We start from the raw sequence: 23,818 nt of genomic DNA on the forward strand, positions 1-23,818 counted from the left end.
AGAAAGAAATGGCCATACGGTATTCTTAGTTGGGACGCCTCGAGAGGCTTCCATCCTGTACGAACAACGGCCCCTTTCCAAAGGCTGTACCAGGGTTGTGTGGTATCTCTTCAGTATAGGTCACTAATAGATGTGCATGTAGTGCTGCATAATGATACAAGAAGGGGTAGGATGAAACCCAATGACATACCAAGGGTACCATCGAGTTTAACGTTCTCAACCAAAGAATAGATCAGTATCACGAATTTCATATGACTTCATTTCAAGAGACGCTTTATTTTCCATGCTACGATCGCCCAGCGTCTGATAAGTTTTGTATGGCCTGTAGTGGTCCACTCAGTAAGCTTATCCAGGACCAGTGGTTTCCATTGTGCAGCACTCATGCTACGCAGTTCAGGCCATGGCTCCTCGTGGGTGGTGGATGGAGGGGGAGTGGGGGGGGGGGGGGAGGGCTTGTGCAGGTCTTTTGTCCTCGTTCTTTGTGTAAATGGAAACGGCATCATACTCATAAAACTATTGCACAATATGTTGGAAACAGGAAATTATAAAAGAAAACATTTTTGATTTAAGAAGATCAATAAAAGGGGATAGAATCTGTGTAGTAGAGCTCCCTTCACCTGCGCTGCCCCAGAATGAGGTCTCGGAATGAGACTACTAACTAAAGGATGTTGATATGATTTTCTGCTTAATCATAGGTTAGTGTTTTAGAAGTTTTTCAGCCACACTACGTTACCCATTCTACAACGTGTCTTTACACTATGTGATAAAGGGTTTCTATTGATATGTGTTGTTTATGCAATGTATTGTGTGTTTACTCTTATCCTAATTTACACTATGTGTAAAAAAATCTGCGTTATTATAATAACAGATTTAAGGTGGCGCCTGGTACAATAACCGGTCACGATTATGTGATAACATGCAGGGTAAAGAAAAATGTCACACTTGTCGGTGGGCATGCGATTCCTCAGCCCAATTCAAAAGAAAAGTGTATCTAGCAGAACCTAGTGTCACCAATAGGTTTAACAGAAAAATGAGGCTCCAGAAATGCTGTAATTGCTTGCGGTATGCCCAAGAACAGGCAGCATGAACTCGGCGCTCTACCGGAACAGTCCCGTTAGCTCAGTGACACAAAGTAATGCCGTGAGTAATGAATACACAGACTCGTCAATGTGCGAATACCGTTCGCGACAAACATCTTTTTTTCGGTAAAAGCGTCAAACAGTATCCAATTTATACTTCCATAATGTGGTGTCTTATGTACATCTATTTGTTACTTTTATGTTTGTTAAAAATTAAGACATAACATGAACTTGTTAGTCACGTAAACGATTCACTTTGTTTCGTCTATGACACAAATAAAGCCAATAGAAAATAATAGTGGATAAAGTAACATTGTATATATCCAGTGAGACACAATAAGCAGATTACCCTAGATTGCACATTATGCTACACACAATAATTCCATTCACTATGTCTGACGTCCAGGCTTATATTCACAGATTCAATACATACATGTACGAGCAATGTTATCTTTACAGAGGATGTCCAAAACCACCACCTTACATTGACATACACTTCGAAAATCGAGGGACAGTACTTTGCTGGACCCTACGCATCACATCTGCATTCAACCATTGCCGAAGCGGCGTGTACGCGAAATATTAGCTCAGATACATCCATGGGTGAAGCACTTGAAACTTGTTCAGGGTAAGGGACCTCACGAACAAAAATCTAGTGGATTATGGTCCGGGGAATGTGGCTCGAAGCGCTTCATGTATTAGCTACGTACTTTCTTTCCGAAGTGCGGCGGTGCATCACCATGCTGAAACCATAGCTGTCACCGAGCAACAAGTGGATCTTTTGTAATGTGTCAGACACAGTCTTGCAAATAAACGTACGATACAAAGGCGCATTCAATTCATCCAGCAACGGGACTGAAAGTCAGTCGAAGAAACACGAAAGCAATGAGAAGTAGAGAAAAGGAGACGGGAAACTTAACGTCAGGATTGGTGATCACGAGGTACATGAAGTAATGCAATTCTACTAATTAGGCAGCAAAATAACCCATGACGGACGGAGCACGGAGGACATACAGAATAAATTAGCACTCGCAAAAATGGCATTCCTGGCCAAGAGAAGTTTGCTAGTATCATGCATAGGCCTTAGTTAGAGGAAGAAATTTCTGAGAATGTACGTTTGGAGCACAGCATTGTATGGCAGTGAAACATGGACTGTGGGAAAATCAGAGCAGAGGAGAATCGAAGCGTTCGATAGATTCTGTAGAACAATGTTGAAAATCAAGTGTACTGAAAAGGAATGACGAGGTTCTCCGCGGAATCAACGAGGAAAGGAATATATGAAAACCACTGACAAGAAGTAGGGACAGGAGGATGGGACATCAGTTAAGACATCAGGGGGATAACTTTCATGGTACTAGTGGGAGCTGTAGAAGTCAAAAACTGTAGAGGAGGACAGAGACTGGAATACATCCAGCAAATAATTGAGGACGTAGGTTGCAAGTGCTACTCCGAGGTGAAGAGGTTGACACAGGAGAGGAATTCGTGGCGGACTGCATCAGACCAGTCAGATTAATGACTCAAGGAAAAAGATAGTAAAGGCCCAAAAGCACTCCTTCCGCAATTCCACTCTACAGGTTGATGGCAAAGTATGCCCAAAAGCCATGTTCATGGCTGACATAAGGGTTGTGTTCCGATTAATAATGTATGTTGTGGAGGTTGAAAACGCCTTCAAAAGTGAAGCTGTATTCGTCAGTTCGTATCACATTATTTATAAAATGTTGATTATCTTCCACTTGGTGCTAAAGCCATTCACAAAACTGTATTCGTCGAATGCACTCTTTCGGCCGCTGGTGTCGATATATCGTGTAGTGATATGAATGCATTTGTTTCATCGAGCAACACTTCAATAACCGGTCTTTGAGACATCTGGAACTGTCCTGCAACATCACAGGTACTTCGCCGAGGTGCCTGGTGAACGGTTTCAACAACCGCGTCCTCAGTCTTCGGAGTACATCTTGTCTTTGGACGACCCCCGTTCATTACCTGCGGACGAAATTACCGGTTTCCCGAAGGCGTTGCTCCAGGCGACTTTTTCGGAATTGCGCCTTCGGTAGTATTGTGCAGCGTAGGTACGAGCAGCAACAGCAGCAGCAGCAGTTTGTTTATCGGATGTGTCTAGCACCAAAAGCTTAGCGATGTATCCTTCATTCGTGTACTCCATCAGGAAGCTGACCCACATGAATGCGACAGGACCAGTTACGGCTGTGCACTGCGCAGTTATAAACACATACGATAGACTACTGTCATGCGGGAAAATTATGTACTGCTTATAAACGACGAGAACTGGGGAACAGGCGTCTAAAAAGTAAAAAAGGAACTTGACAAGTATTTGAATCATAGCTACATGGTGGATGTGGGTTTGATGTCCCACAAGTCTACTCAGTGAGCTACAACGGCTGGTACATTAAATGCGGAGTGGTACACGTTCCCCTGTACAATAGAATCCGCTGCGCGATGTAGCCGTTGCCAGCTCCTCGTTTTCATTCATCTGTTTTCAAAATGTGCCCGATCTGATTTTGATATATAAACTTTTGTCTTACCTGGATGAGGAATCGCATGCCGATCTCTACGTGCAGCGTTATTTCTTCGTGCTATATGTCTCTGGTTTGATCTATATTTAACATTTCAATCTTTTGGGTGGCTACACGTTCTTCTTCATGTGTTATGTCGTCTATGTCGATGTTGGAGGAGTCTGTACAGGGTTATTACAAATGATTGAAGCGATTTCACAGCTCTACAATAACTTTATTATTTGAGATATTTTCACAATGCTTTGCACACACATACAAAAACTCAAAAAGTTTTTTTAGGCATTCACAAGTGTTCGATATGTGCCCCTTTAGTGATTCGGCAGACATCAAGCCGATAATCAAGTTCCTCCCACACTCGGCGTAGCATGTCCCCATCAATGAGTTCAAAAGCATCGTTGATGCGAGCTCGCAGTTCTGGCACGTTTCTTGGTAGAGGAGGTTTAAACTCTTCACCATTAAGAAAAAATGTTGCTTCATCACTGAAAACAAGTTTCCATGAGCTGTTGCAACCGCGCCGAAAATTCAAAGCGTTTGACTTTGTCATCGGGTGTCAGGGCTTGTAGCAATTGTAAATGGTAAGGCTTCGGCTTTAGCCTTTTCCGTAAGATTTTCCAAACCGTCGACTGTGGTACGTTTAGCTCCCTGCTTGCTTTATTCGACGACTTCCGCGGGCTACGCGTGAAACTTGCCCGCACGCGTTCAACCGTTTCTTCGCTCACTGCAGGCCGACCCGTTGATTTCCCCTTACAGAGGCATCCAGAAGCTTTAAACTGCGCATACCTTCGCCGAATGGAGTTAGCAGTTGGTGGATCTTTGTTGAACTTCGTCCTGAAGTGTCGTTGCACTGTTATGACTGACTGATGTGAGTGCATTTCAAGCACGACATACGCTTTCTCGGCTCCTGTCGCCATTTTGTCTCACTGCACTCTCGAGCGCTCTGGCGACAGAAACCTGAAGTGCGGCTTCAGCCAAACAAAACTTTATGAGTTTTTCTACGTATCTGTAGTGTGTCGTGACCATATGTCAATGAATGGAGCTACAGTGAATTTATGAAATCGCTTCAATCATTTGTAATAGCCCTGTAGTATGAGAGTCATCATCCGAACCAACCCAGTCGTCTCTTTGACGTCTGCTACGATGCCTGTAAAGTCTCATTTTCTTATAGATGGTGTGTTCTCTCTTATAAATATGGTCTACTAGTTCGTTTAGTTGTCCCCATTTCTGTGAGCCGCTGAGTGTGTGTTGTAGTGTTTCTCTTATAATTACTGTTGTGTTAGGCCGTGTGTGTACTGCTCACAGTACAACACGATGTGTTCAGGGGATCCATGTTCGCCGCACTGGCAGTTCCCGCCCCAGAAAGTGAGAAACGCTGTAGGTTCGCTGGATATGGGCCATGGTCAGCAGGAAATGAACCATGTCATGGCCGGGATTGACACAGTTGGCATGATTCACCCGTAACCGTTCCCCGATGTTCGGGAAAAAGTTGTACACACATCACGGCCTTTGTCTCCTGTTGCCAGACAACCAACCACCAAATGTTAAATGCCTTCCGCTTTTATTCCTTGATTTTTTCACGGCTTCCTCTCTTTAGCCAGCAGCATGCGGTCCCATGTCTGATGTTTATGTCGACTGGGAAGATCGACAACACCGTACATAGCGCCTCTGTTGAGATGGTGTTGTCTGCCCCCGACAGCCTCAGGAGGACACTCCTTTGCCAATGCCTCATTGCTGGCCTTCTTGTCTTTAGTGCAAGTCCATGTGCGCACCACTTGCCTCGAAGCTCAACACCTACTCATAGAGAGCGCTGTGGTTCGCTCTGATGTCAGTAATTGATTGTCTGTACAGTGTGGCGTTTATGCGTGTGAGTTTATATAGAATATTTCCTCTGCTTTACCAGTAGTTTCTCTTTTAATGTTTGTATTCTGTATTATGACCATGACACACTGCGAGATTTGGAATACAATGCAGAACACTGGTGAAAATATGTTTATCAGTAACTCGTACGCCACTATCTCTTTTCCCCTTTCCGGCCAAACAATGGTTCTGAAAATTCTTCTGTCATCTGAAATTTGACTGAATGCTTCCGAGTCTAACACCACCCACAAAGACGAGCGTTAGCGACATCGTTTGTGTATGCAGTTTCGTGTCTAGAAATGTAGTTTCCTAAGTTTTTTGCAATTTACATCTACTATACTGCTATTTTTATTCGTTTTTGCTTTGCCCAGAGTTTGAAGTCATGTTGTACTATTTCGTACAGACGGCCGCGTGATAATTAAGGCATTACATCATAGTGTAAAAAAGCTTGTATCCAGGCATTACTCAGCTGTGGGGTATTTTGAGTTTCACTTGCCACTGTAACAGCAGATAAGTGGACCACAGTGTAGCTAGTCGCTTTACATGTTATTGTTGGATAACGACAATTCATTTTCATCGACGCAGGAACGCTAACAACGGGGGCCCCAACCAGTGAAATTTTGATTGACGAGTCGTGGTCCATTTGGAATCACATCAATGGCTTGGCGATGGTGCTTATCAGGAAACATAGGACGCAGTAAGTCACAAGTGCCATAATTCAAAGACCATTGGTTTGCATCATCGTAGGGGAAGTGAGTGTAGGAGTTAAAATTAAACGCCCACCACTGATCGTGGTAGTAAAGACGTACAAGATTTAACTGTTGATTGTGTTTACTTGCACCAACCTTATTGACACTTGCACAGTATATCCATCCACCAATGTACCGCTCCAGCGCTCTGGATACAACGCTAATAAACTTTCGCAGAAAACCACTTGATCTCTGCACTACCGAACACACCATAAGTAACACATACTGCAAAAATGAAACAACCACCACAACATCGATGTTTCCTCTAACCATACTAAAAATTCTGCTGATCATCTCCTGGAAGCCCCTGGTAAGTAGATTTCTGATATCTTACAATAGTTAAGTCACGACTAGGTTCAAGGCGGTCCCCTGCCTGGTTACGTATGTCCTGTGCTGACCGCTGACTTGTCTTCCAGGCAGCGGACCCGCGGCGGGCCGGCAGGCTGCACTCCCAGTCGCACCTCAGGAAGCTGCCGCGTGCGCCGCCTTCTCCTCCTGCAGCCAAGAGGATCCCTGGTAAGTGGCAGAGTGAGAGCGTGAGAGAGCAGTAAGATGTAGGGGAGCAGTTACATCTTTGGTTCCAAGTAGGGATTTTTCACAACATGCGGCACCTGTTGCAGTCAATTCAGTCCGAAGATTGGTTTGCTGCAGCTCTCCGCACTAGTCTATCCTGTCCAAAACCTTCCATAACTACTTCAGCCTACATCTATTTGAACCTGCTCAATGTAGTCAAGCCTTGGTTTCCAGTTTTTACACCACGCCAGTTACATCACCAAACTAACTAATCCTTGATACCAGATCCCTTCTTTTTGTCAAGTTGTACTACAAATTTCTTTTCTTCCCAATATGATTCAGTACCTCCTCATTAGTTGACTGATATGCCCACCAAATCTTCACCGTTCTCCTGTAGTACCTCATTTCGAAAGCTTCTATTCTCATAATTTCTGATCTGTTTAGTGTCCGTAAATCACTTCTGTAGAACATTAAACTCTATTTAAATTCCTTCAGAAATCACTTTTTAGCATTTAAATCCGTGTTCGAAGCTAACAAATTACCCATTTTCGAAAAGATTTCTTATAACTGCGATCTGCATTGTATATCCTCTCCACATAGGCCATTATCACTTATTTTGCTACCAAAATAACAAAGATCGTCTGCCCCTTTTAGAGTTTCCTTTCCAAACTTAAGTCTCCCAGCATCGCCTGATTTAACTCCATTACCTTCATTTTACTTTCGCTAATTTTCATGTAGTAACATTCCTTACAAGACACTATCAATTCATATATTAAAAATAAAACAATCGTGGTTGCAAAGCTATTTTTATTTAACAGTGCGTTTTGCGTGTTGGTTATAAATCATCAGATTAAGTAAAACAGCCAGATGTAGTTCATTGTGCAGGCTGCCAAAGCTCTACGTCAGCCACATACACATGAGACCGTCTCGACGAAAATGCGGTCGTCAGAATAACTAATAGGAATTGTGGGAACCTTTGTGCTGTTATAGCAACTATAACAGTGAGACTTCTGTCTGTGCACGAATGGCAGCCCATTTTTAAATTAGAGAAGGTAGTGATGTTGGGCTCTAGGGTCAACGTTCTATCTCACCCAAATGTCCGGACTTGGGACAGGCTAGATCATTCCAGGCCATTGCCTCATAGATGTTGCTTTATACTAGGTTGCATTGTGTCGCTCATGCAAACAATAATCGTCTCCGAACTCTTCCTCTACGGTACAAAGAACACAATGCTGTGAAATGTGTTCATATCCTTTCACAACTTTTTTCTTAAGCACTGTGTGGGGAACACACCCTAATTGCAAAAGACCAGAACACCATCACTTCCATATTTGACTGTTGGCACCACAGGTGATGCCAGGTAAAGTTCTGCAGGCATTCGCGAACCGAGAACCCTTCATCAGACTGCCACAGGGCATAGCGAGAGACATCACTCCAGACCACTCGTTTCCAGTCATCCACTGCCCAATGGCGTCGACGTTTGCACCATCTCAAGAGCCACTTAGCACTGACTACTGAAGTGTATGGCTGATGAGGAGCTCCTCAACCACTGCACTTCATTATTTTTAACTTCCTACCGAATTCATTGAGCTAGGGACTGCTGACACCACCTTGAAACTCACGAGTGATTCCTTCTGTTGAAAACTGTTGATTTGTTACCAACATCCGCCAAGCTTGACGGTCCCTGTCAGTATATGAAGTCTGCCTGTAGTTTTGTAAGTAGGCTGTTTAGGTTTTTTTATTGGTAACGCCACCTCTGTATGAAAATCACTGGCTGTGCTGTGTGCAGTCTGTGGCTGCTTTGCATTGTTGTAATACTCGCCATTGTAGTGTTGGGCAGCGGCAGCTGGATGTGAACAGCGCGTAGCGTTGCGCAGTTGGAGGTGAGTCGCCAGCAGTGGTGGATGTGGGGAGAGAGATGGCGGAGTTTTGAAATTTGTCATGAACTGCTATATTTATATATGATGATATCAAGATCTATTAAATAATTATTTTATGATCCACATTCTTTAAAAAAGGAGCACTTGGAAAGGAAAGAACAATAAGAAGGAACTAGTAACAGTAACACGTAATTTTCTTTTCAAGTACATGGTAATATTTTTTTTACAATAAGTTGTTGCGGTGCACCACTTTAATTTACATAGACATTAAGATGTGAATATACACTTCCCTTATCTGCATTGTTGTTTTTACTGTAATATCTTTTATGCTTGAGCTTTGTCATGCTTAGGTATACGTCATAGCATTTACTGCTGCTGTTTGCCAGGCATAGTGTTACTGAATTTGACTTTGTATTACTCTGTTAAGCTTTTCTTGTTGCTGCACATTGGCTCATATTAGTTGTAATTTTGCATTTTTTCTGTTAATTTAGATTTACTGTAGCTTGCTTTGCAATTTTCCATTTTTTTGGTCATTGCTGTTTGTGTTACTTGTTTTGTGCTGCTGCATTGCCTCGTCCCTTAGTTTAGCATCTGAGCTCAGTAGATTTAAGTTAGCTTAAGAGGGGGTAGACTATATAAGAGAATGAGTTGCGATGAATTGGAAGAAATGCATTGAGAAGTTAAACGAAAAAAGTACAGAAAGCAGGTATAGATAGTACTTTTGGGAATAATGATGAACAAAGGGAGATCTCCATGCAAAATACTGCAGTAAAACAAACCCTGTCCTTTCCTTTGGTGTCATCCCTCTATATGTTTGTGTACTCTTGTGTATTTGTGTTTTTCCTGTCTTTATGTGTTTACCTGATAAGAATTGTAGAATTTTTCTAATATTAAGCTACATTCACTATGATGAGGAATACTGTTATCCTCGAATATAATTGGCATTAATAATATGTTATTTACTTTGTAAAGATGTTAGACATTATTAATTCTGTTCTGTTTAATGCCCATGTGTGAAGTTGATGTTTCAAAAGTTATTGTGATCTTTTATGTATGTACTCATGTCATAATTCCACTGATGTATATATTAGTTCGATTCTATTGTAAAGCCTGTACTACAAATGTTATCTGTATTGTTATGTTCTTTAATGATGTATTTTGTACCTTTGTTATTGTATTCTCATGTTATAAAATTGTAATTGACACCAGTTTATCAAACTAAGTAACTTGTAAGCATTCATTTCACTGCACACATTTCCGTTGGTCATAGTATATGGACAATATGTGAGAAGTAGGGACTGATAGTGTTTGCACGTGTGTTAATAATTCAGCAAGGGACTGGATAACAGCATTGCTGGTTCTAAGGACAATTCCAAAAACTTTGTGAGTGCACAAGTGGTGGTTATGGACTTGCTATATTATCCGCAAGACTCTTCAATGGTGATTGTGCACCTGCACAGTCACAACAGATGGCTGTTGGCTATCTCTACAAGGACTACACTGGGTCTACATCAACCATCAATACCATCATCTCTACAAGGACTGCAGTGGGTCTGCACCTCTGGTGGCCCACCAATACTGTAATCTCTACCAGGACTACAGTGGGTCTGCTCTGTGATGACCTACCAATACTCTTCAAAACGTCGAATGACTCTGCTGTCGGTTTGCTATGTTGTGGCCCATTACCTGTCAGCATGTCAAGAGTCAGCACTGTCTTTCTGATGGAAGGACACTACTTCTTCAAGACTGCATGGAAATCCACTACTTCTGTGTGCATTCTCTTTTACTGTTCAGACGTTGAAAAAAAAGAAAAACACTGTAATTTTACTGTGATGAATCAGGACTGTCTTTATGGACTGTGAGAAAATTTTAGCTTTTGACCAACATTGTATCAATAAGTGTGTGCCTTCGATTTCTTTGTTATTGTAATTGTGAAAAAAAATTTAACAAATATGTATTGGCCAGTGCCCAAAAAAATTTGTAAAATTTTTTGTGGGGAGCATGTGGGCTATGTAAGTAGGCTGTTTAGGTTTTTTTATTGGTAACGCCACCTCTGTATGAAAATCACTGGCTGTGCTGTGTGCAGTCTGTGGCTGCTTTGCATTGTTGTAATACTCGCCATTGTAGTGTTGGGCAGCGGCAGCTGGATGTGAACAGCGCGTAGCGTTGCGCAGTTGGAGGTGAGCCGCCAGCAGTGGTGGATGTGGGGAGAGAGATGGCGGAGTTTTGAAATTTGTCATGAACTGCTATATTTATATATGATGATATCAAGGTAAATATATTGTTTGTTCTCTATTAATATCTTTCATTTGCTAACTATCCTTATCAGTAGTTAGTGCCTTCCATAGTTTGAATCTTTAATTTAGCTGGCAGTAGTGGCGCTCACTGTATTGCAGTAGCTTGAGCAGCGAAGATTTTTGTGAGGTAAGTGATTTGTGAAAGGTATAGTTTAATGTTAGTCAGGGCCATTCTTTTGTAGGGAATTTTGAAAGTCAGATTGCGTTGCGCTAACAAAATATTGTGTGTCAGTTTAAACACAGTCATGTAGAATTGTTTGAAAGGGGACGTTTCATAGTTTGTTCAGCAGTGGTATTTTCTTAACATCACCTCTTCACAATCACATCATCAATTGTCTAGTTCCGAAGCTTCCGAAGTGTTGAAATGTCCCTGATGATCTTGTTACTCAGGTGACATCCAATAACTAGTTGACTTTCGAAATCAGTGAACTCCCGCGACCGACTATCTATGCTGTTATTTCTTCTCTACAGACAACAAAATACTCCCCGACTCCTTTTGTGCTAGTGAGTCCTTATTTTATTTATTTATTTATTTATTTACACGTCAAGTTTCGTAGGACGAAATTGACGAGCAAATATCCAAACTCATAGAACGTGTCAGTACATGAATTTACAACATAATGTAATAACAGATAAAATTAAATGTTTATGAACCCGAAAAATGTCAGTCCATAAGCTTAAGTAAATGCAATCAACAATACAATAAGAATCAACCTAATTTTTTTAAGGAACACCTCGACAGAATAGAAGGAGTGATCTATGAGGAAACTCTTCAGTTTCGATTTGAAAGCTCGTGGATTACTGCTAAGATTTCTGGATTCGAGTGGTAGCTTATTGAAAATGGATGCAGCAGTATACTGCACACCTTTTTGCACAAGAGATAAGGAAGTCCGATTCAAATGCAGGTTTGATTTCTGCCGAGTATTAACAGAGTGAAAGCTGCTTATTCTTGGGAATAAGCTAATATTGTTGACAATAAATGACGCAAAGAATATATATATATTGAGAGGCCAATGTCAAATTACTCAGACTTGTGAACAGGGGTCGGCAAGAGGATCGTGAACATAAACCACCTATTCCCCGAATCGCCGGTTTCTGAGCCGAAAATATCCTTTTAGAATGGGAACCTCGTTGGTTCGAATCCTGCTTCGGGCATGGATGTGTGTGATGTCCTTAGGTTAGTTAGGTTTAAGTAGTTCTAAGTTCTAGGGGACTGATGACCTGAGAAGATAAGTCCCATAGTGCTCAGAGCCATTCCATTCATTGACAGCCAAAGAACTCATTGACAGATTCTCTTGGTATTCTCCAAACGTTTACTCAGCCAGTCGCGGCAATAGTCACAGACACATTAATGAGGCTTGAACCAGGGCAGAAAGATAGAAAAGACGTCAAATGATATTAGTTGATCCGACGTAAACACTCCCACCATGACAAACTTGTTGCATCAAACATGTTTTCAAATAGCTGTAGTGCGGAAACGATACGTTTCTGGACATGGGTTCTAATTGAGAATGTTGTCCAGTCGGTCGCCTTTGCAGGTCTTACAAGTTTGTGACGGAAATTTTAGAGCACTCCCTATAAGATCGTATGTAGATGACCATTTGCTTGCAAGTGGAAAAACGCTATAACAGGCAGCCTCAGTGTGACCGTGACTACTTTCAATCAAAATTGCAGTACGGGTCGACATGAACTAGCTGCTCTGCATTCTAAAAGAAGAAGACGAAGAAGGAGAACTGAAGAAAGCCAACCCTCCCTTTCTCTACTCAGGGGATCTTCCGAACTGATGACTGAAGTTGATTCACCTGCAGAGACCGCAGGGAAATTTCGTGAATTCTCGTGAAGTCTTATCGACTTCAGCTGCTTTCACCAAAATTTGTAGTAATATTTGCGTAACCCTTCTTTTATAGTGGAAAGACGAATGGTGCAGATTTCTTACACATACCTGCCTAAGAGCTGTCACTCCCAAAAGAAATCAATCATACTGTTAGAGCATGAAATCAATGTGATCTCGTTCATTAACTCGTTGATATCCAGGTTGTTGTTGTTGTAGTCTTTAGTCCTGAGACTGGTTTGATGCAGCTCTCCATGCTACTCTATCCTGTGCAAGCTTCTTCATCTCCCAGTACGTACTGCAGCCTACATCCTTCTGAATCTGCTTAGTGTATTCATCTCTTGGTCTCCCTCTACGATTTTTACCCTCCACGCTGCCCTCCAATACTAAATTTGTGATCCCTTGATGCCTCAGAATATGTCCTACCAACCGATCCCTTCTTCTAGTCAAGTTGTCCCACAAACTCCTCTTCTCCCCAATTCTATTCAATATCTCCTCATTAGTTGTCCAGGTTATAACACTAGTTCGTTATACGTTATAAGCCACTCTTCCCTAGCTACCGAAGCTAATGTTACCATGTTACCCCCTGAGAGGATTTGGGAATTTTGATCGCGTGTGTGTCTAATGGATAAAGGTATCGGACTGTAATATTGAACATATTGCAATTAGCAGAAAACTAAACAGTCTTTAACTCTGGCGTTAATGGAAGTAGTAAAATTCATATAAGAATGAAAAAATGAACGTCGACAGCCAAATTAGGCACAACAGACCAAGAAATGAATACACTAAGCAGATTCAGAAGGATTTAGGCTGCAGTAGGTACTGGGAGATGAAGAGGCTTGCACAGGATAGAGTAGCATGGAGAGCTGCATCAAACCAGTCTCAGGACTGAAGACCATAACAACAACAATTCGGAAATATATGTTTAAGAAAATTGAATATTAGTTGTTGAAATTACTTTCATTAATATTTCCCTTTGAATATCACACAGGATACAAACTGACTCAGGCCACTCTGAGCTGTGCGTAGCAGCAGTTACCAATAATGCACAAACTGGAAATCATGGAAAGCAAAAATGTACGAAACTTATACTAATAACAGTTAAACTAAAGATTATTACATGAACCAGTACTGAAATGTTACTGCAAGAAGTGCAGAACTAAATTTGGTCATGTAGAGCGAGGGGGGGGGGGGGGGGGCGGGAGGGGTTTCTGACTTAATTTAACAACCACAAACAAAAGAAAAGACAAATAATATCACAATTACACTGTTTATACTTCCATTTATAGAAATATATCAGATTTCCTTAGTAGCAATAATATTCCAATTATCTTTCTAATATGAGGAGAATATGGTGTGGACCCATAAACTGGTATAATATCACTAGTTAAGCTCTGTGATTATCTCAGTAGCAAAGACTAATTCAAAAAAAACTCACTCCTTAACTTCACTTTGGTTAGTTTATATTCTACTTTTCAAGGCAAATTATTCAACACTGAACTCAATTAACTCCAAAGAAAATCATCCATGGTAGTACTCGAGACTAAATTATGTTTCAGATAAGTTTAACGTATTTGTCTTTTTCATCACCTGTGAATCAACTATTTTAGACAGTAACATTTACAGAATCTGGCACTGTTTTTTTAAAGGACAGTACTTTGCACTAAACTGAGAGTACTTAAGCAAATTTCTAACTAACTTCATTCTTGCGGTTTTAACTTCAACTTTTGCTAATCTTTGCGCATTTGACCAACATAAATAAATCACTAGTTCATTTGAAACAGGATATCTGGTTTTAAAAACACTTAGGAGACGACCCTGAATAGCTTCTTGATAGGGATAGAAGTTATGGTTCCAAACACAGATGTATAGCATCAGGATTATTATTGAAATCACTCGCACAAATTAACTGGTCCATGCTCTGATACATATCTGTATGCATGAAGTTAGTGGAGCAGTGGCGAAGTTGTGGTGGCAAGCGACATGGCAGCTAACTGTACTCACTGCTCTTGATGTTTGAATGCTCTATAAAATTACTTCTTGGCGACGGATTTTTAAAGTCTTTGAGCCATTTCTTATTGCTGAGAGTACTAGGCAACAGCCAAATCCACATCCGAGCAAAATTCTTTGGAAAACGGCTTCCATTACCTCCCTTGGAACCGTCGATGTGTACCGTTCCAAACAAGTAGCCACCCAGTTCCCCCGCCAAAACCACCTTTTACATCGCGCCGTGCTACTTCCGTTGCGAAGGGACTTCCCTACGTCTTTTACATTTTACAAACAGAAATGCCCTAACCATAAACCAGCTTGCAGTCCACATTCCTTTTTTAGAAATATACACGTATTATAAAATTTCATTGTTTTAAACAATCATTTATCTCTTTTCCACATATACATTACGACACTCTAATTTCCTGTCACAAATCAAGGACTTAAACTAACAAAGAACACACACTCCGTTGTCGTAGATACACGGTTACCTGATATAAAGCTGCTACTAATCGATATAAGTGTTACAAGGTAACCACTAAAAGATAACTAGCTGACAGTTTCCTGACATATTAAGATTTCGTAGCGGACTGTGACGTGAACTCGCGACTATCGCTATTGCCAACCCCTCTCTCTCATCACACCAGTGAGATACTTCCATTATTCGTTTACGATGTTCTCAACTGTTGTTCCTGGATCGGTAGGAGTGGGTCGACTTCGGCCGGCGAGTATGTTGCGTCCGACCGCTGCCAACATTGACAATCTGAAAAACGGCGTTCCTGTTTGTGCAAAAACCATTACGAAGTGATTGTGGTGCCATTATGTGCTGCGTTTTTGATTAGTATATCTCGCAATCAATGACGAAGTAGTTCCTGCGACACTTCTTATCCTGGTCCCTTTAATCCCACAAACCAACCAACCAACCAACACTTCTTATCGTCATAGAAGCGCGATACGAAACTGTACCCTCCCACCCACCCTTTTCCCCACGAACCCCAACTCACACCCCTTGCAGTGCCACTCAGGCGGCGACAGTGAGCAGTGCTCGCTTCTTCCTGTCTCCGTAACCCCCGCCACCCCCCCCCCCCCCCCCCCCCCTTCAACCGCTCAAGAGAATTCGGTCGTGACCACGTGAACAAAGAGTTCCTCTTTCCCAATTCCTATATGAGATCGCTTGTTTTCCGCAGCATCCACAGAAGACCGTGTCGTGCAAGGTTCGCAGGCCGTGCAGGGGCAGTTCCCGTTCCAAGCGGGCCTTATGATCGACGGCTCCGGTTTCTGCGGCGGCTCCCTCATCTCGACCACCGCCGTCCTCACCGCTGCACACTGCGTCGACGCGTAAGTACACACATTTTGTAGCAATACTAAAGCGTTCTGTATGCAAAAGACAGTAACGTAATCACCAAAGCACGGAATAAATAATACCAATCCTCGACGCGCTTAATCAACAACAACATTAAAAATCTTACATGTTAGACAACCTTTCTAGATCGACAAATAGTTGGATAACATTAGCCTTTTGAAACCACATACCGAGCCAGATGGCTAGTGACTTTTGATACTGATAAACTGAAGAAGCAGGGACTTCCAGAAGGATGGGCAAACTGAAACTGACCAAAGGAAATATTTATAACTAGCTGACTCAACAATCTTTGCTATTGCTAAACATGTATGGGAATTGTATGTACGTCTCCTTCTCCCCCTCTCGCCCTCTATCTCTCTCCACTTCTCCCTTCATTTGCCCATCTCTTCCTCCTCCCCCTATCGCTGTCCATCATCTTTCCCCTGCTCGCTGTACATCTTTTATCCCTCACTCTCTCTATCCATCTCCTCCTCCCTCATTTATCGGTTCATATCCTCCTATCCCTTCTTTATATTTATTTCTTCCCCTATTTTCTGCTCGTCTCCTCCTCACCCCCTTCTTAGCTTATGTATTCTTATCACAAACGAAACCTTGATTAAGAATATAAGTCAAAAGTAATGGGTAAATCGGTATACATGGGGTACGCAATGGGTATGAGAGAGACAATTCCAGCTATTGGATCTGTGAGGATAGTATCTTTAATGACAATATTTCGCATTGATGTCTAACTCCACTGAGAACCGTGTCCAACACGACCGTATTATTGCCAATATATTTTGGATAAATAGCAGGACCGGTCGTAAACATTGAAATCCTATATTTTACAGATGATCTGCAAAATAAAGGATTTCCGTATTTACAAGCAATGCTGCCATTTGTCCAAAATAACTGAGTACTTCCCACTGCTCTGATTTACGAATAGGAAGGATTATAAAGTTAGCCATAACACAGCTTTCCGGTTTTCTGTTAAAACTTACTACGAAAAGGAAAGCAAAAGTACACATCTTCACAGCACAGCCTAGCAAGATCTTTCTCGCAGCCATTGCTGGATGATTGTGCGTAAAGTGCAAGTGTGCGAGTTGAAGTCGAGTGAAACCGTTGTTCCGACTCACTGGTAGTATTTTCTCCAAAGAAATAAACCAGGGCCTTGGGACAGCGGTTGTGTTCCGCCAACATTATTGTCCACAGAACTGACGAACGGGAGTTTGATGTGAATGTGGTTTACTTTAGAGATTTAAAGAACAAGCCCATATTCATTTGAATGGGTTCATCAACAAGCAAAATTAGCGCATCCGGAGGACTGAGAATCCGCATTTCGCGATGGACAAGTCTCTTTATCCTCAACGCGTGACTGTGTGGTGTGCAGTGTCCAGTCACGGAATAATCGGTGCGATATTCCTTGATGTTACCGTGACCACCGAACGGTAAGTGAAGGTTTTGAAGGTGATTTTATCCCCATTATCCAAACTGACCCTGATATCGACAAGATGTGTTTCATGCAAGAAGGAGCTCGACCCCATAGAAGCAAGAAACTGATGTCCTGGAGGAGAACTTTGGGGCAACTTATTCTGGCTCTGGGATACCCAGAGTCCACTGACATGGGCCTCGATTGTCCGCCATATTCCCGGATATAAACACGTGCTATTCCTTTTGTGGGGCTATATTCAAGACAATATGCACCGAAATAACACGAAAAACATCGCTGTCCTGAAAACAGCCATTCCGGAAGTCATCAACTGCATCGATGTTCCGACACGTCAGCGGGTCATGCAGAGTTTCGCGATTCGTCTGCGCCACATAATCGTCAGTTTTGGCAGGTATTCGAACATGTCATAACCTACATCTAAATAACTGTATTTACATATACGTGTCGAATAAAGTGTGTGCACACCGTAGTTTTTAATTAATTTACGTTTTTTACATATAGTTCAATAAATGTCACCCTGTAGATACATTCGGAAGTACGTCATCGTGAATGAGTTATAGCTTATGTATTTGAGTCAATGTGATCCTGCTGTTTTTACATGTACCTCACGATAATTCATGTCTCTTGGTAACTTATTAATGCATGGAACGCTAAAGTATAACAGCTGTTCTGTTAATTAAGTCGAAAAAATTAAAAATAAACACGCATGTGACTGCTTTCTCACCATTGGAGCGCTAGTGTCGCTCCAGTTGTCCATGGTAACAACTTTCGCACCAGAAAGGGTCGTGATTTGAGGGAAAATATTAAATTGGTCTCTGTATATATTGCTCAGCAATAAATTGCACTGCTGAGCCATTACATATCTACAGAGCAACAGTTTTGTCTGTGCTGCACCTACGATATGCAGAAGTACAAAGTATGAGACAGCGTCAGCGTTAACTGTGTTACGGTAATAAGTACTACAACAGATATGTACAGAATGGTTATTGGTTACGAAGAGACATAGATATATGCACTAACAACTCTATATGTTTGCTGATAGCTTGACAATGGCAGTGCAGCCGAAATAAGCTTATAGCACTAGAAAGTAATATCTTAATAAAAATTCTTTGACTATGATAGCGTTCAGGCTTACTACACATATAATGTCCTTACAAGACAACGTAGATGTTAATCTCAAGCCAACTTAGATGTTAATCTTAGTGTCGGAACCTATCACATGCGACTAACTGAATATTGTATAGAAATGTGCACTTGAGGCTCATCACCTTGCCCTATTTTCCAATGTTATTGGGGTTCCATTCGGTCAGTTCTCCTCTCTGACATGGAACTGGATCAGGAGTTTCTTGACGAACAACAGTTGGAATGTTACATGGATGTCTTCCCAAAGAAACACCAGTAAATCTCTTCACATCACAGTGTAGCATTATGACCAATAATTTATTGTGTCAATTTAAACTAACTTTTGAGCACATAAACTGTTGTCAGACTTGCATTTTGCGTTCAAGAAAGGATCTGTGCCAGTAAATGCAAATGTTGTATCCCAGGCAAGCGTGTGGACTCGGCCGTTGCGGTAGGAGACTGCGAATGCCCACCTGACACTAATTCAAGAACTAGGAATCAAATTGATAGAAGCATTTTAGTAAACGAGGGAATATAACGTTTTCTTCATTTTAGTGATGAACTTGCAGTCGGGTCACACGGTTGATAAGGGTAGTTTTCTCGCTCTCGCACGAGAGAGAACCGACTTTCTGAAACCATACCACATGGCGTCTGATTCTACATCTACATCAATACTCCCCAAAGCCACCAGAAGGTGACGTACGGCATTTGTGGTACCGCATACTGATGCCCCCTTCCCTGCTCCATTCGCGAATGGCGAGTGCGAAATTTGACTCTCGGTAATCCTCTGTATTTCCAGAATATTCTTGGGAGAGCTCATCTCGCGAGAATGAGGGAGGAAATAACTTGTTGTTCGGCTCTACCCAGAAAGTCCTCTAGTGAAATTACAACAGTAAATCACAATAATAAACCTCTCTGTAATGCACAATGCCTCTCTTGTAGCGTCTACCAGTGGAATTTACTGAGCATCTCTGTAACGCTCTCACACGACCTGGATGATCCCGTGACGGAAAGCACAGCTCTTCTATGGATCTTTACCTCTTCTGTCAGTCCTACCTGGTAAGCGTGCCAAATCTATGAACACTACTAAAATATTCGGTCCAACAAGCATTGTGAAGCCTCTTCTTTAATGGATCTGGTAACCGCTTTTCCTGCTGTTTTACGTCGTTTATTTCTCCAAGCGTCGTTCTGGATAGTTACTCCCAAGTATTTTACGGTATATATTGTTCCAGAAATTTTTCACCAATACTGTACTTGTAAAGCAGAGGATTTATTTTCCCATCTGTGCGTAATATATTGTGTTTATTAACGTTCATCACCTATTAGCTCTGCGTATCTACATCTGCATGGATATTCTGCAAATCACATTAAAGTGCCTGGCAGAGGGTTCATCGAACCCCCTTCACAATTCTCTGTTATTCCAATCTCGTGTGGCGCGCGGAAAAACGAACACTTATATCTTTCCGTACGAGCTTTGATTTCCCTTATTTTATCCCCACGCAAATCGTTACTGTCTTCTGACGTTGCTACTCTCTTATACACAACCGCATCTTCTGTGAACAGTCTTAAAGAACTTCCACGCTTTCTTCTATATCACTTACGTACATTCTAAAAGTAACGGACCTATCACATTTCCCTGGGGTAGTCTGGAGGTTGCCTTTGCACCAGTCGCTTTTGTTCCGTCAAGAGCGATGTGTTGAGCTTTGTCTGCAAGGAAGTCTTTAATCCAGTCGTCAGTCTGGTTTGATAGTCGCTACGCTCGTATTTTTTCAGCAAACTTCAGTGCAGCACAGTGTCAAACGGCTTCTGGCAGTCGAGAAACACGGCATCAACCAGAACGCCTATGTCACCAGCGCTGTGGATCTCACGGAGAAACACAGCGGGCTAAGTTTCGCAAGATCTCTGTTTGCAGAATCCTGATTTATTTTTACGGAGGAGTTTTCCTTCTCCAAAACAGTCATATTACATGAACATGTAACAGGTTCTACAGTTCTGCGACAGATTGAGGCCAACGATATATCGTGCATCTGTAGACGAGCCTTCTTGGAAATGGGAGTGACGTGCGCTGTTTTACAATCCCTTACTTTCCCTCTTTGCTCCAGCGATCTACATTAAACTGCTCCTAGAAAGGGAACAAGTTCTTTTGTATAACCCCTGTCGAATCTTACAGGTATCTCATCTGGTCCACAAGCCTTTTTACTACAAAGCAATTGTTCTTATTTTTCTATTCCGTGGTCGGTTGTCTGCCATTTCAAAGGTCATGGGACGATTAAAAGGATACACCGTATTATGATCTTCCACTGTGAACAATTTCTGATACCTAATTCAGTATGTCGGCCTTCTCGTGAGACATGCTGACTGAGCGGGACTGAGCCGCTGCTCGCGCCCTGTTGCAGCGGTTCGTTCTTCACCGTTCTGCTCGGAGGCCTGGAGCCGCGGCCCACGTCTGGGGACAACAGCCAGTCCTTCGCTACCACCGACGCCATCAAGAACGACGCCTTCTACACTCCGGACGGCAATGCCGCCTACTACGACGTCGGCGTCATCTTGTGGTCCGATCCCATCACCATCACCGGTGAGTGTCTCCACTGAAATGTCGTCTAGATTTTTGTGATGGAGGTCAGAGATACTTAGATACTTCTGTTCCTAGTGCTGATATGGCTTCCAAGTCACAATTCTACTGTTTGAATATCTACGGAGTTAGCATTCACACGCACAGGACAAAATTGTCACCGACAAACACAGGCTCCAACGTCTCGCGCTTGAGATATGGCGTGAGGTTTGCCTGAAAGATTTTGAATGTCATCACATTGCTAGTATAGGTTGGTCCCGTTCAAAAGTGTAATTATTTCTGTGAAAGCGAATCAAATTGGAATGAACTATTGTAGATTTAAATCTTTGAAGAGAGAAGCGGAAGGGAATTTATTTTCGGCAAGTATCACAAAGCTAAGACGCGATTTTTTACTTTTTCTATTTTTTATGAAAAATGGGTAGCCACCGTTATTTGTTAAATTTTAACTGAACTTTATCTTGTGGTCGAGTCTCTTTCTAAGAAATTTGACAGCGACAGCATTGTGAGATCTTGTCCTTGTTCTCCAAAGTGAAAGTAACTCAAAATACACAGAATTTGGAGCTATGACACACAGAATTTATCGATTTATCATACTCTTAAATATTTTTATAGTTGAAATTGTTACACGTTGCTCTTAATCACAGTTCCCGTTTAAAAACGCTGTAGAACGAAGACGACTTCTCAGAGTGAAGTCAAATTTCAACAGCATATTATTGACGCAGGGTGAAACGACATGGAACCAACAAGTTTTAACGTAAATTTGACCAATAGCTTTCGCTATAAGCGTCAGAATAAGCACACCAACAGATGCACGGCACACATCCTGAAGGCCCAACATAACTGTCTCTATGAAGGATCGCCAGCTGCTGGTAAAACTCATTTACAAGGACGGTGGGTATGCGCCAGTAGCCCTGCAGAATCTCCAGACACTCAAGAGTATGGAAAAAGGCATTGGTCCAATGTCTCCTACGGGTCTAGAGAAAATCATTACAAAATTCGAAAATACAGGATTTTTTTAAAAAAATTGCATTGTAATCACAGGGAGGAAAGCAGTTCTTCCGACATGTGTCACAACATGGTCACAGAATTGCAGGAGGGATCGATCGGTGCTGTACAAGCATTCAGTGCACACGGAATTGCCCGAACAATGGACATGCCTAAGACCACAGTGCATAAAATCCTACAAAATGTCCTGCACTACTGTCCTTACAAAATCACCTAAGTTCAGAAGCTACCTTCTGCTGACCTGCCAGCAAAACAAACGATCACTTTGGAATTTCTTGCTCGCGTGGAAGTGGACAATGAATGACCATGGACCATTCTGTGGACAGAAGAAAAACACTACCATCTCCAAGGACATGCCAATACGCAGAATTGCAGAATATGGACACAGAAAGTCCGCACGCACATCCGCACGCAAATCAACTTGGTACTACTTCACTCTTCTAAGTTGATTCTGTCGTGCGCCATCGTTTGTTGAAGGGTCGTATTTTTTCGAGGAGATGAGGCCTGTATCGTCACTGATAAACGCCATGTGTGTTCCATTCCAACCCTTCAACAGCGTGGATGTGTGGGGTAAGATCATTTTCATGCAAGATGGCGTTCCCCAGCACATTGCACAGCCAGTGAATCGTCTGCTGCAGAGGCATTTCGAAAACGCTAGAATTATCAGCCGTCATTTCTCTACGCCCTCACCGTCGAGGTCACCTGATCTTACTTCGTGCGACTTCCGACTGTCTGAACGATGTTGTGTTCAGTGCTCCAGTTACGAACGTAGCTGAACTGAAGGCACGCATTGCGCAACGCATTCTGAACGTGACCCCTGAGACACTCGGATCTGTTGTGGAATACCTTGTTTCACACTTTCAACTTGTTGCAGAAAATGGTGGAAAGCGTATGTAACGTGTCTTGCTCCAGTCTCACGGCAGGTAAAGGCCAATGACATTTTGCTTTTTATGTGGCTTTTCGATCTCGATTTTTCCCATCTGATGTGGTACGATGTTGCCATGGTGGACGGTCTTACCTAGGAGTGCCACAACTGCTGACTCCCGAACTTCTGCAGTCATACATCTGAATAGTACGGCTGGTGTAATGAGCAACTCAAACCACACCTGTTGAGTTACGATTCATCTGTCACTTGTTGCCTAACTGCATTTACGCAAAGACGCTTACAGAGTCGCCTTGTGGTAAAATTTTCGCGCATGTGTGTGTATATGCGTGTGTGTTTGTGCGTGTGTGTTCCATGTCATTTCCCCCTGTCAATAATATGCTTTTCAAATTTGATGTCTTTCTAATCAGTGGTTCTCTAACTGCAATGTTTTGAAACAGGAAATTTAATGCGAAAACCCTATACTTTGTGCAGTAACATTTTCTTTTATTTTTTTCTTCCTTATGGGAAGTAAAATATTAATCGCAAATACAGTGGACATTCTGTACATCATAGGTGCTAGTAGTTCAATTTTCGGTCCTGACTATTTCAAAGTAGACACAGTGGCCTTGGTATTTGTGAAGTACGGAGGAAATGACTCAAACTGTCAGGGACAAGTCTTATGCGCCGATGAATTTTGCTCTAAGTGTCTATAGGTCTACTGAATGTCAGCAAACTCTATCTA

At 42.1% G+C, this 23,818-nt stretch overlaps 1 protein-coding gene across 1 annotated transcript in view; it reads left to right on the plus strand.

Moving 5' to 3' along the window:
• The window catches only part of LOC124594248 (brachyurin-like), a 39,996-nt gene that overhangs the window by 462 nt on the left and 15,716 nt on the right, over positions 1–23,818 (plus strand). Inside the window, exons 2-4 of the mRNA XM_047132612.1 lie at positions 6,630–6,729; positions 15,911–16,061; positions 21,031–21,209. Coding sequence (XP_046988568.1) covers positions 6,630–6,729; positions 15,911–16,061; positions 21,031–21,209 — 430 coding nt within the window. The remainder of the gene's footprint in view (positions 1–6,629; positions 6,730–15,910; positions 16,062–21,030; positions 21,210–23,818) is intronic.

The sequence above is a fragment of the Schistocerca americana genome, chromosome 2, assembly GCF_021461395.2.
Source record: "Schistocerca americana isolate TAMUIC-IGC-003095 chromosome 2, iqSchAmer2.1, whole genome shotgun sequence".
NCBI classification, from domain to species: Eukaryota; Metazoa; Arthropoda; class Insecta; order Orthoptera; family Acrididae; genus Schistocerca; species Schistocerca americana.